The sequence below is a fragment of the Anomaloglossus baeobatrachus genome, chromosome 1, assembly GCF_048569485.1.
Source record: "Anomaloglossus baeobatrachus isolate aAnoBae1 chromosome 1, aAnoBae1.hap1, whole genome shotgun sequence".
NCBI lineage: Eukaryota > Metazoa > Chordata > Amphibia > Anura > Aromobatidae > Anomaloglossus > Anomaloglossus baeobatrachus.
Genome location: NC_134353.1, coordinates 743,910,609 through 743,923,613, shown reverse-complemented (window position 1 = coordinate 743,923,613; position 13,005 = coordinate 743,910,609). Strand labels below are relative to the sequence as shown.

Genomic DNA, 13,005 nt, shown 5'->3' with positions numbered 1-13,005 from the left:
CCATCACCCCGGGATGCATGGGACCCCCCCGGAGCACGGATGTGTTCCAAAAGAGGGGAACCAGGGAGCCTTGAATCAACAGTGCCCATGGTCTGAGTTACCGGTCTGGACTGCAAAGTCTCAAGGATTTTAGACATAGTCACCGACAGTTTATCAGCAAAAACTGCAAACTCCGTCCCTGTCACCTGGACAGTGTTCACAGGTGGTTCTCCTTGGGCCACCTCTAGCAGAGGCCCCGACTGAGCAAGTGCTACAGGGGCCGAACATTGCACACAATGGGGGTCAGTGGCACCTGCCGGTAGAACAGCCTTACATGCGGTACAAGTAGCATAGAAAGCCTGTGTCTTGGCCCCTTTGCTTTTTGCGGACGACATGCTGTTGTCTAGCAATCTAGGAGGGTATATAGCCAAGAATAGCGACCGTACAATGCAATGTATAGCATACAAGCATAAAGTACAAATGAACACTGCGGCACTAGTGGGGTGAGCCCTCGAGGGCTGCTTACCGCCCGCTGAAAAGCGGGTGTGTGACCGCCAGAATCCCGTGCCTGGGTCTCCCAGAGCTCGTGTCCCTTCTCCACTCAGACTGCAAACAGGAATGGCTGCCGGCGTCCTGTGAAGAGGGACGGGCCGTGGGCGTGCCCCAGACAAAGTGCGGGAAACTAGCGTCCCACTGTGCCTAGTGAGGGGGGTTGGAGTATGCTAAGCAGACTCCAGCCCTCAGCGCTGACATTCTGACCAGCGTCCCGCCCTTCCCCTGACTGGCAGGCCTGGGGGCGGGAACGAAACGGAACTAGGCCGCAAAAGCCGGGGACTCGATTTATAAGCGCGGCCGTCGTATAAGCACGGCCAGCGCGGAAGTTCCCCGGCGCACCACACGTCCCAGCCGCGCCGCAGTGTAAAAAACCGCCAGCCTCGGCCGTCGCGGCAGTTCCTAATACAGAAACTCACTCAGCAAAGCTGTAGTGAGTAAAGCACCAGCGCGCCGCGCTGCTGTCCCCGGCGCACTAACACACCCAGCAATGCTGGTGTGTGTGCGCGATCTGTACGGGGACCCAGAGTACCTTAATGTAGCAGGGCCCTGTCCCTGACAATACTCAGCTCCATGTCCAGCAGATTCCCAGGGGCTGTGGACGGAGCACGGTCTCCTGTGCTTGGAGACCGATAGGATCCCACTTCACCCAGAGCCCTAAGGGGATGGGGAAGGAAAGCAGCATGTCGGCTCCAGCCTCCGTACCCGCAATGGGTACCTCAACCTTAACAAACACCGCCAACAAAAGTGGGGTGAGAAGGGAGCATGCTGGGGGCCCTAGTATGGGCCCTCTTTTCTTCCATCCGACAAAGTCAGCAGCTGCTGCTGACTAAACAGTGGAGCTATGCGTGCATGTGTGCCTCCTTCGCACAAAGCATGAAAACTGAGGAGCCCGTGATCCCACGGGGGGTGTATAGGCAGTAGGGGAGGGGCCTTACACTTTTAAGTGTAATACTTTGTGTGGCCTCCGGAGGCAGTAGCTATACACCCAATTGTCTGGGTCTCCCAATAGAGCGACAAAGAAAAAAAAAATTCCAATAAATAAAAAGCATGCAAGTAGTACAGTGGGAGAGGATTCATCAAAGCTATATTAGTCATTGTCCCATAGCAAAAGCACTTTAACAATACAGAATGTCCATTACTGGAAACCATAAATAACACATTTTACTACTAAATTTTAGATGCTCAATGAGAATATTTGGGATTTTACCTGCTGCAATTTCTTGCTGTTTTTGCTTTTCAACCATTTCCTTTTCACGCTGCTCTTGGAGTTTCTTTGCTCTCTCTAACCTGAAAGAAAGAAATAATCGTTGCAAACTTATGTTGGGGCAAGAAAAAAATAAAATAAATAAACAACCCTGTAAAATTGTTACCTTCTAGCCAAAGCTTCTTGCGCATCCATTGCAGTATTTCTTCCTCGAAATGGAGGTGGACTAGGAGGTGTCCGGCTTCGACTTCTACTGTGTCTTCTAGGTTTGTCAAGTCTCTTCTTTTTTTCACTAGAAGGTTATCAGAACAAATCACTTAGCAACTGAAAGTTATCCACAAGCACACAATGCCAGTTAATGCATTTGGAAACTCACCGACTCCTACTTCTACTCTTACTCCTGTGGCGGTGTCTGGATCTAGATCTTGAACGGGAGCGAGGGCGTTTTTTACGATCTCTGCTCCTTGATCGGGACTTTTTCTTTTCACGACTTTTACTACGGTGACGCCTATAACATTTAAATAATCCTTAACAAAAATCTTATGAACCATCAAATGTTCCCTGATATGATTAAAGTAAGGTGACTGATCTAGATTGCCAACATTTGCTCTTAGAAGTGAAAGTGCATAAGGCTAAGTTCACACTTCCGTTGTTATGCATCAGTCACAATCCGTCGCCTAGAGGAATTACGGTATCCTGCAAAATATTTTGCAGGAATCCTGTTTTTCCCCATAGACTTCTAATAGTGATGGATTGCGACTGATGATGGTGCGTTGCATCCGCTGCGTCGCGGTCAGTCGTTTTTTAACTGACCGCCGGGCGGGAGCAACGTAGCCTGTAACGTTTTTTTTTTAGCAGCGCGATCCGTAGGATTTTGCTGCGCATGCTCTCTCTGGCTCCCTGCACCCGTAACCAGCATACACATCGGGTAACCAAGCAATGTGCTTTGGTTAGTTACCCGATATTTACAGTGGTTACAGGTGCAGGGAAGCCGCGCTAAGCGGTGTACGCTGGTATCCAAGATAAATATCGGGTAACCAAGCAAAAAGTGCTTTGCTTTTAGTTACCCGATATTTACCCTGGATACAGTGTGCAAGGAGGCCGACACTTCACCACTCTGCTCCGCCCCCTCCCGCACTCCTCATGTGTACACACACACACACACACACACACACACACACACACACACACACACACACACACACACACACGTCCCCAGCCCTGCAGTCCCCGTGGCACTGACATCCTCACCTCCACGGCCCGGCCCCCTCCCGCACTCCGCATGTATACACACACACACACACACACACACACACGTCCCCAGCCATGCAGACCGCAGCACTGACGCCCCCGAACTCCGCCCCCGCACACAAAACGGAGTCAGACAATGAAATTCTTTTGTCACCCGTTGTAGAACGCATCAGTCACATGCGTCAAGCAATGCATGTGACTGATGCAAAACAATGGAAGTGTGAACTTAGCCTTAGTCATTTCAGGTGACATTACAATAAGCATTCATGTGTGTACACTTATAATAATTCCTGACCATTATATGACTTGTATCCTGTTTTCCAACAGGTTTCCCCCCAGCAGGGTCTCTTAATTTCTAGTCATCACTGAGCTACGGGGCAGACTACCAGCCTTGCTCTTCTGTGTCATGTTCAGAATACAAGCAGTACAAAGCATTGTCAGGTGACATCTTGCGATTTGTATACATGCAATTGTGCCATCTAGCCTCATCTTGCTTATTTCAATTTTCTTCTATTGAAAAGACAGGTGAGTATAGCTGGCATGTGACCACAAGTATACCAATCAGATGCACAGTGACTGTGCACTAAAAATGCAGGGAAATAGTGACTGTGCTCACTGCAGTATCACAACTCAGCAGTTTGCAGTCACAGTGACTGGAGGCCTGATTTCAGAAGACAACTCCTTTAACTTGTTTTACAAAGTTGAAGTTCTACAGGTTATATTGAGTAGTGTGTATTCAGGTTTTACAATGGCAAAGAAAAAGTATTTAATTAAGTAAAATTACAAATGATATATTAAGACGCTCAACAAAGCTTACCGGTCACGTGATCGAGACCTGGAATGACTTCTACCTCTAGACGATTTCTTTTCTTTTCGTCGATGTCTTTCCTCTCCATTTTCTGATGAGCTAAGCCTCTCCCTCACTTTGTCTGTATGCTCTTTATCAAAGTCATCAGATCTGTGTTTCTTGGAGGATTTGTCTTTGGATTCATATCTTCTTCCCTGTTTTAACAAGAAGTTGGTTCTTTCAGGAAAATAGTGCAACAAAAAGAGTTAGTATGAGTGTCAAATGATTGACATATGCTGTGATGTAACTTCTGTAACCTTAGTAAAAAAAAAAATATTAACTAAGGCTTCAAATCTGGAAGATAAAATTGGTATCTACCGAGATATATCTCAAGGTCCAACAAGAATATTTCTGAGCAGCACCTGAACTTATACAGATAAAACTGTATTTTCCAAATGTCTTTAATTTTAAAATTTAGTAAATTTTTTAGGCAACGCAACTGCCCTTGTATCCATTAAAGAAAAAAAAAAAAATTAAATGACCTGGATTTTCAACTACAGTCATTTAGGCCGTACACAGGGCACTTTGATGGTTCTCAAGAGTGAAACATGAAGCATGGTGCCCCTTGGGTTCTGCTCGAATTCTTGATCTCAAGGAATCCAGTGTGGACACCATCAACTTCAAAAAAGATAACTATATACTGATCTATTACTGTGCAAGTCTGGTCTACCATCCAAAAAAAAAAACAAAAAAACAAATCAATATCAAAATGTTATGTTTAAAAGTTAAATGCATAATTTGTTTTTCATAAAAACAGTGCACATTTTTTTGAGCCAACACAACTATATTTTACCACTAAATCAAACAGTAAGATATTAAATCATTTGCAGTCTAAATTTATTATATAAAGTAATCCCCAAATTCAAACTAGCAATGCTGTTCTTATGGAGGGAAGGCTGGCTCTAGCACCTGCTAGGAAGGAATTATAGGTTTTCTTGTCATTTTTAACATGCTGCTCTATAGATAGGATCTTGAGTATATATGTAAAGATCCACTATATGATCTTTCAAGCCCTTCAATTCTGGAAATCAGTGGTGATCCAAGATCACCAACTCCCAAACTGTCATGTTCCCCATATCTATGAAATAGTTGTTCATTTTGTGTAAACTTGCACTTCTAACATTGTATTCCATCTCAATCTGTGTAACAAGAGAAAACACCAGGTCATGCTGGGTAAACACACGTTATAAGGTTTATATGTCAATAACTAGAGATACAAAAGTGCAATTTAACAACTGATTCTGTAAAAGCCATTTGGCAAAACACACACACACACACACACACACACACACACACACACACACACACGATGGTTAGAGGAATGGTTGTTAGCAAAGCTGTTTAGAGATAGATCACTGGCTTCAACCTTCTAAATTTTTATCATATATGACATACAACTTACCCAATACCATTCCTCATACCAAAATGTATAGGCATGCACACATCTGCCATTCTAAAAATAACCCTCGTACCCATCATTACCTAATGTACAGAAAAACGTGATCCGTGTAGTAATGGAAAAATTAAATTATATGGAGCTATAAGGACAGTAACAGATGTGTTAATGCTACCCACAAATTACATTATCTTAACTACCCATTTTATTTTGACATGCCATTTGTCTATTCTATTTTAAGGAACAAAATGGAATGAAAGTTATTGACATCTTGAAGACAGGATATTATTAGATATTTCTTGTAAATACAAACAATTTTGTAATGTACTGATAATTTTTCAAGAACAGCTGAAAAATTTAAACTGGTGGAGAAATGGTCGTACCTATGTCTTTTTTTTCAACCTGTGTAACACTTGTTTACAGCTCGTTGCCTTGGAGATGGACCACAGCTGTTAACCAGCAAAACACTCGCTTATAAGCTCTTTTCTATTGAGCATGCAAGCTCTGTTCTAAAACTGGCCAGGATGGCTGAAGCAGACTTATCCCCTAAATCCAGCTCCAGGGCGGTTGTTCTCCTAGGCAACAAGCTTTAAACAAAAGAAATGTTAATATCTCAATAAAGGCTGCATAATATTTTTTTTTATAAAAACCACAAAATAAAAAAAAAAGGATTTTTGTGTACTCACCGTAAAATCGTTTTCTCTTAGCCATCATTGGGGGACACAGCACCATGGGTGTTATGCTGCCTATCAATAGGAGGACACTAAGATGCAAAAGCATAGCTCCTCCTCTGCAGTATACACCCCCTGGCCAGGCAGCCTCAGTTTTAGTACACAAGCAGTAGGAGGGGAAAAAAAAAAAAAAAAAAAAAAAAAAAAAAAAAAAAAAAAAAAAAACACAGTAAAAATTTCTCAACGGAGGAACATGGGAAAAGAAGAGTCATACTCAAATAAGGTACTGAGAGAACCAAGGCCCAACAGGGTGGGTGCTGTCCCCCCCAATGATGGCTAAGAGAAAACGATTTTACGGTGAGTACACAAAAATCCGTTTTTCTCTGACGCCTCATTGGGGGACACAGGACCATGGGACGTCCTAAAGCAGTCCATGGGTGGTAAACAAAAGAAGACAACACACCCCAAGGACGAGGAACCAGTCCCTGACAGCCTGGAGCTCCTACTGAGAGAGAGGTGCTCTACTGCCGTTTGCAGAATTTTCCTACCCACATTTGCCTCAGTTGAAACCTGGGTATGGACTCTGTAATGCTTTGAAAACGTATGTAGGCTAGACCAGGTCGCAGCCCTACACACCTGTTCCACTGAAGCCTGATGCCGAATGGCCCACGAAGCGCCAACTGCTCGCGTGGAATGAGCCCGCAGCCCACTAGGAATGGGCTTGAGTTGCAAGCGGTAGACTTCCTGGATCGCAGAGCGAATCCAGAGAGCCAGAGTCGCCTTTGAAGCTGCCTATCCCTTCTTAGGCCTCTCAGGAATGACGAACAAAGAGTCCGTTTTCCTAAAGGGGGCTGTCCTGGATATGTAATATCTGAGAGCTCTGACGAGGTCTAACGAATGCAGAGACCTTTCCACCCTATGAAATGGGTGTGGACAAAAGGAAGGCAGAACAATGTCCTCGTTCAAATGAAACGGGGTAAGAACCTTCGGAAGGAAATCCGGAAGGGGGAACAAAGCCACCTTGTCCTGGTTAAAGATCAGAAAAGGCTCGCGGCAAGAGAGTGCTGCTAGCTCCGAAACCCGTCTAATGGACGTAATTGCCACCAGGAATGTTACCTTCCAGGACAGAAGAGCAAGGGAGGATTCCTTGAGGGGTTCAAAGGGAGACCTCTGGAGACCGTCCAGAACGAGGTTGAGGTCCCATGGTTCCAGTGGCCGTTTGTACGGGGGAACTAGATGGGAAATGCCCTGGAGGAAGGTCTTGACTTGCGGTTTTTGAGCCAGGCGGCATTGGTAGAAGATTGAGAGCGCTGAGACCTGCCCTTTAAAAAGGGAACTGAGAGCCAACACCGCTTGCAAGCCAGACTGTAGAAAGTCGAGAATTCTGGGGCTGGCCAGAGGCATAGGCTGGACGTTAGTTTCCCTGCACTATGAAAGGAAGATTTTCCACGTGGTAAATGCGTGATGAAGCAGGCTTTCGGGCGCTGATCATGGTGGAAATAACCGCGGGGGAGAATCCCGCTCTTGTTAATACCAAGGTCTCAATGGCCATGCCGTCAGCTTCAGGGCTCTGGAGTTCTGATGGGAAATTGGCCCTTGGGTCAGCAAGTCTGGGATGTCTGGAAGGTGCCACGGTACGTCTGCGAGCATTTGTACAAATTCGGCGTACCAGGAGAGCCTGGGCCAGTCCGGTGCTATCGGTATCACCGGGACTCCCTCTGCCTTGATCTTCCCGATTACCCGCGGAAGCAGGGGTAGAGGTGAAAATATGTAAGGCAGGCGGAAGTGGTGCCAGGAGCAGACTAGAGCATCCACGCCGATGGACTGGGGGTCGCGTGACCTGGCTATGAACGCGAGTACCTTTGTATTCAACCTTGAGGCCATTAGGTCCACGTCTGGTGTGCCCCAGCGAGTGCAGATGTGTAGAAACACATCTGGGTGGAGATACCATTCTCCGGCGGCCAGGCCTTGGCGACTTAGAAAGTCTGCTGCCCAGTTCTCTACCCCCGGTATGTGTACTGCTGATATCACTGATACCGACGATTCAGCCCAGCTGAGGATCTTGTGGGCCTCGAGATAAGCCGCTTTGCTGCGGGTGCCCCCCTGCCGATTGATATAGGCTACAGCTGTCGCATTGTCCAATTGGACTCGAATCTGACAACCCGCTAGCAGAGGGCAGAACGCTCTGAGCGCGAGGAAGATCGCGGAGTTCCAGGATGTTTATGGGTAGGAAAGACTCCTGGGGCGTCCAACGTCCTTGAGCAGTGTGGTGCCGCTACACTGCTCCCCAGCCTAGGAGGCTGGCGTCCGTGGTCAGGACCAGCCAGTTCACTGGGACAAAAGATCTCCCCTTCGATAGGGATGAGGACCGAAGCCACCAGCGGAGTGCGTACCTGACTGAAGGCGTCAGGTGAAGATGTTTGTCCAGGGAGAAGGGGCTCTTGTCCCAGGCCGCTAGAAGGGCTAGCTGCAGTGAGCTGCCACCATCCTGCCGAGCACTTTCATGCTGAATCGAATGGAGCAAGACGTAGGAGGCAGCGTACCGCTCGTTGAAGAGCGATCGCCTTGTCCTGAGGGTGAAGGAAGGATCAAGCCCCTACGGGTGTCCAGGGACATGCCCAGGAAGGTGAAGAATTCCCCTTCGACCATGGATGCAATAATGGACCTTAGGGACTCTATTCTAAATCTCCGTACGTGCACGTTTGTTTAGGTGTTTGAGGTCCAGGATGGGTCGAACTGACCCATCCTTTTTGGGGACCACAAAGAGGTTGGAATAAAAACCCTCAAACTTCTCGTCGTCTGGGACAGGTATTATCACTCCTGCTGTTTGGAGCGAGTGGATTGCTGAGAAAAAGCTTCACATCGTTTTCAAGTCTTTGGGGGGTTTGAGAGAAAGAACCGACTCGGGGTCGTGTCCGAAATTCTATGTGGTAACCGGAAGACACAAGGTCTCGTACCCATTTGTCGTCTGAGGCGGCAGCCCAGATGTGATGAAAGAACCGCAGTCGACCTCCTACAATGAGTGTGTCTTCCGGGGCGCCGAAGGAGTCATGAGGGAGGAAAACGTCGTGGCCGAGTCTCCCTAGTCCTGGACTGTTTCGGTCTAGGCTGCCATAACGAAGTGGGTTTCGGGGAGAGCTGAGAAGGTCGGTCCCTGCGTAGTCCGCGGCTGGTGGCGGGGACAGCACAGGATGTCAACCAACCAATGAGTTCCGAAAGGAGCGGAACGAGGACTGTGGACGTCTGGTGAAGGACGTCCTGGACTTCAGCTGGGGAAGGGAGGTACTTTTTCCTCCCGTGGCGTCAGAAATGAGCTTGTCCAGACGTTCGCCAAACAAATCTGTCTGGAAAAAAGGGAAGGCCCGTGAGAGACTTCTTGGAGGCAGAGTCCGCTCGCCATTGTCGGAACAAGAGAGCTCTACGGATGGCTATGGTATTTGAGGCGGCAAACGCTGCGCAGGTAGCAGCGTCCATGGAGGCCTGCATGAGGTACTCCGCCGCAGCGGCAATTTGAGCTGTTACCTCTGTGAAGGTATGAGTGAACTGGGATTCCTCAAGCGAAGTGTTAAGGGATTCTGCCCAGACCGAGATCACCTTTGCGACCCACACAGAGGCAAAGGAGGGCGAGAGGGAGGAACCCGCAGCCTCAAAAGCAGAGCGGACGAGGTGTTCCACCTGTCTGATGGCGGAACCATCGGGTAAAGACAGGAGCGTCTTTGCGGTAAGCCGGGAGACTGGGGTGGTCGACCGAGGGCGGATCGGCCCAGCCCTTAGGGGCAGGTGAGGCAAAAGGGTACCGGGACTCCATGAGTTTACGGTTACCGAAGCGCCTGTCAGGCTCCTCCCTTTGCTTTGTGAGGATATCCTGAAACTCGGTGATCAGCGAAAACCTTTTGGGGTTTCCTTGCCCTCTTAAAGGAGACCGCATGGTCAGTTGTAGTGGATGGGGGATCCTCCACATGCAGAGTTTGGTTGATTGCTGCTATAAGGGAGTCTATTGCAGTTTGATCATCTGGGGAGGCTGAAACCAAGGAATCCTCCTGGTACAAACAGCATTCTCCCTCTTCCAGCTCTTCAGAAGCCGTGGAGCGTGTGGGAGAGCCTGCCCTGTGTGCTCCCGAGGGACAGCCCGCTGGAGACACACGGCCGTGTGCTCTTTTCCTGATCCCTGCAACCGATGAAGCATGTGCCTGGATTACCTCAGAAGGATCCTCCATAGGGGGGTATCCTCAGGCTGCGTTTCGTCCAGGGACCCAGAAGGGTGTGGAGGACGACATTGCATAGCCAGCACCAGGTTCTGTGACAGTTTTTCCATGGATTGGGACAGAAACTGTGACCATTCCGGTGGGCTGGGAGCCCTAGGCTCTGGGCTGACTGTTGCGGCGGTGGTGGCAGGGGGGTCTTGGGGGGCTATAGGGGCACAGGACTCACAGAGAGAAGAGGTGTGTTTACGTGGTAGCTCAGCGTGGCAGGCAGTGCAGGCTGAATAATAGACTATGTGGGCCTTAGCACTCTTAGTGCCCTTAGAATTCTGCATGTTCCTAATATGAGTATGCCAGGAGGGGGAGCAATGCTCAGCAGAGCTACAAGTGAAGCAAGCACCTCACCAGAATCAGCCGATGGCCCTGTCCTCAGGAAGGATTAAGCTCTATGGAGATCTTCGCACGCTTTCCTGGGGGAGGGCTTATCGCTAAAAGAGCGCAAAGATGAAGTCAGTGTGCCCCCCCCCTGCTGTGGGTAGTAAAAATGGCGGGAAGGGAGCTTCTGATAGTTTTCCTCCCTCTCCCTCCAGTCACTGGTGGTGATCAGCCGGCTTTTCTACTAGAGCAAATAAAAAGAGCAAATAAACAGCATGAGTCCCTGAGCCCTCCCCTTGCCACTGGGAAATTATCTGCAGGACTTTCTGCAAACAGGAGTGACTTCCCCTCCCCCCCTCCTCCAGCCAGCAAGCTAGAGAAAAGTTAACACTGTGTGTGCAGGATCCTTGGGGCTCTCCTCCTTGCACTCAGCAAGGGACTTTCTCATAAATACTGTAAATGTTCTGGGAGCCTTCCCTGCAGCGTCTTTTCTCCCTTTGTCTGGGAAACCAGTCAGGGGGGATCTCCCCTTAAAACACTGCTTCCGTCCAGGCAGTGAAAATAGCAGAGTCAGCTTACTGTGTCCGGTCACACCGGTGCCATATTCAACTCAGAGCCTGCAAATAGGGGCTGAGGAATTGGGCTATAGGGGCACAAGCCTCTACCCTGGGCTTTGGAAAATCGGTGTCTGTGGAACCCGTCGTCCAGCCCAGGATCCAGCGCCGCAGGAGGGGGTACGTGGAGGCGACACTCCACGTTCCCGCCCGTTGATGGTAGTGGGAGATCGGTCCCAAAAGGAAACAGTCGCCCTCAAAAGAAGGGAATTTTGTTTACTTACCGTAAATTCCTTTTCTTCTAGCTCCAATTGGGAGACCCAGACAATTGGGTGTATAGCTATGCCTCCGGAGGCCACACAAAGTATTACACTAAAAGTGTAAAGCCCCTCCCCTTCAGCCTATACACCCCCCGTGCTGCCACGGGCTCATCAGTTTTGGTGCAAAAGCCCGAAGGAGGAAAAAATTATAAACTGGTTTAAAGTAAATTCAATCCGAAGGAATATCGGAGAACTGAAACCATTTAACATGAACAACATGTGTATACAAAAACAGGGGCGGGTGCTGGGTCTCCCAATTGGAGCTAGAAGAAAAGGAATTTACGGTAAGTAAACAAAATTCCCTTCTTTGTCGCTCCTTATTGGGAGACCCAGACAATTGGGACGTCCAAAAGCAGTCCCTGGGTGGGTAAATAATACCTCATAATAGAGCCGTAACGGCTCCGTCCTACAGGTGGGCAACTGCCGCCTGAAGGACTCGCCTACCTAGGCTGGCATCTGCCGAAGCATAGGTATGCACCTGATAGTGTTTCGTGAAAGTGTGCAGGCTCGACCAGGTAGCTGCCTGACACACCTGCTGAGCCGTAGCCTGGTGTCGCAAGGCCCAGGACGCTTTTCCAATCCGGATTGAAGAAAGGACAGAAAAGTGGGCAAGGCAAATGGCCAGGGAGAAAACCCCTGAGCAGAGCACCACGACAGGAATATTTTCCACGTCCTGTGGTAGATCTTGGCGGACGTTGGTTTCCTAGCCTGACTCATAGTGGCAATGACCTCTTGAGATAATCCTGAAGACGCTAGGATCCAGGACTCAATGGCCACACAGTCAGGTTGAGGGCCGCAGAATTCAGATGGAAAAACGGCCCTTGAGACAACAAATCTGGTCGGTCTGGCAGTGCCCACGGTTGGCCGACCGTGAGATGCCACAGATCCGGGTACCACGACCTCCTCGGCCAGTCTGGAGCGACGAGGATGACGCGGCGGCAGTCGGCCCTGATCTTGCGTAACACTCTGGGCAACAGTGCCAGAGGAGGAAACACATAAGGGAGCTGAAACTGCGACCAATCCTGAACTAAGGCGTCTGCCGCCAGAGCTCTGTGATCTTGAGATCGAGCCATGAATGTTGGGACCTTGTTGTTGTGCCGTGACGCCATTAGGTCGACGTCCGGCATCCCCCAGCGGCAACAGATCTCCTGAAACACGTCCGGGTGAAGGGACCATTCCCCTGCGTCCATGCCCTGGCGACTGAGAAAGTCTGCTTCCCAGTTTTCTACGCCCGGGATGTGAACTGCGGATATGGTGGATGCTGTGGCTTCCACCCACAGCAGAATCCGCCGGACTTCCTGGAAGGCTTGCCGACTGCGTGTCCCACCTTGGTGGTTGATGTAAGCCACCGCTGTGGAGTTGTCCGACTGAATTCGGATCTGCTTGCCTTCCAGCCACTGCTGGAACGCTTTTAGGGCAAGATACACTGCCCTGATCTCCAGAACATTGATCTGAAGTGAGGACTCTTGCTGAGTCCACGTACCCTGAGCCCTGTGGTGGAGAAAAACTGCTCCCCACCCTGACAGGCTCGCGTCCGTCGTGACCACCGTCCAGGATGGGGGTAGGAAGGATTTCCCCTTCGATAATGAGGTGGGAAGAAGCCACCACCGAAGGGAAGCTTTGGTTGCCTGAGAGAGGGAGACGTTCCTGT

The 13,005-nt window shown here is 49.2% G+C and overlaps 1 protein-coding gene across 2 annotated transcripts in view; it reads right to left on the bottom strand.

Annotated features, from left to right (window-relative positions):
- The window catches only part of RSRC2 (arginine and serine rich coiled-coil 2), a 79,632-nt gene that overhangs the window by 42,057 nt on the left and 24,570 nt on the right, over positions 1-13,005 (bottom strand). Inside the window, exons 4-7 of one of the 2 annotated variants that reach the window (XM_075323108.1) lie at positions 3,807-3,991; positions 2,115-2,246; positions 1,905-2,030; positions 1,742-1,821 (exon numbers count right to left, since the gene is read on the bottom strand). In XM_075323108.1, coding sequence (XP_075179223.1) covers positions 1,742-1,821; positions 1,905-2,030; positions 2,115-2,246; positions 3,807-3,991 — 523 coding nt within the window. Of the gene's footprint in view, positions 1-1,741; positions 1,822-1,904; positions 2,031-2,114; positions 2,247-3,806; positions 4,014-13,005 lie in introns of both variants that reach the window. The other variant, XM_075323116.1, reaches the window with a different exon arrangement.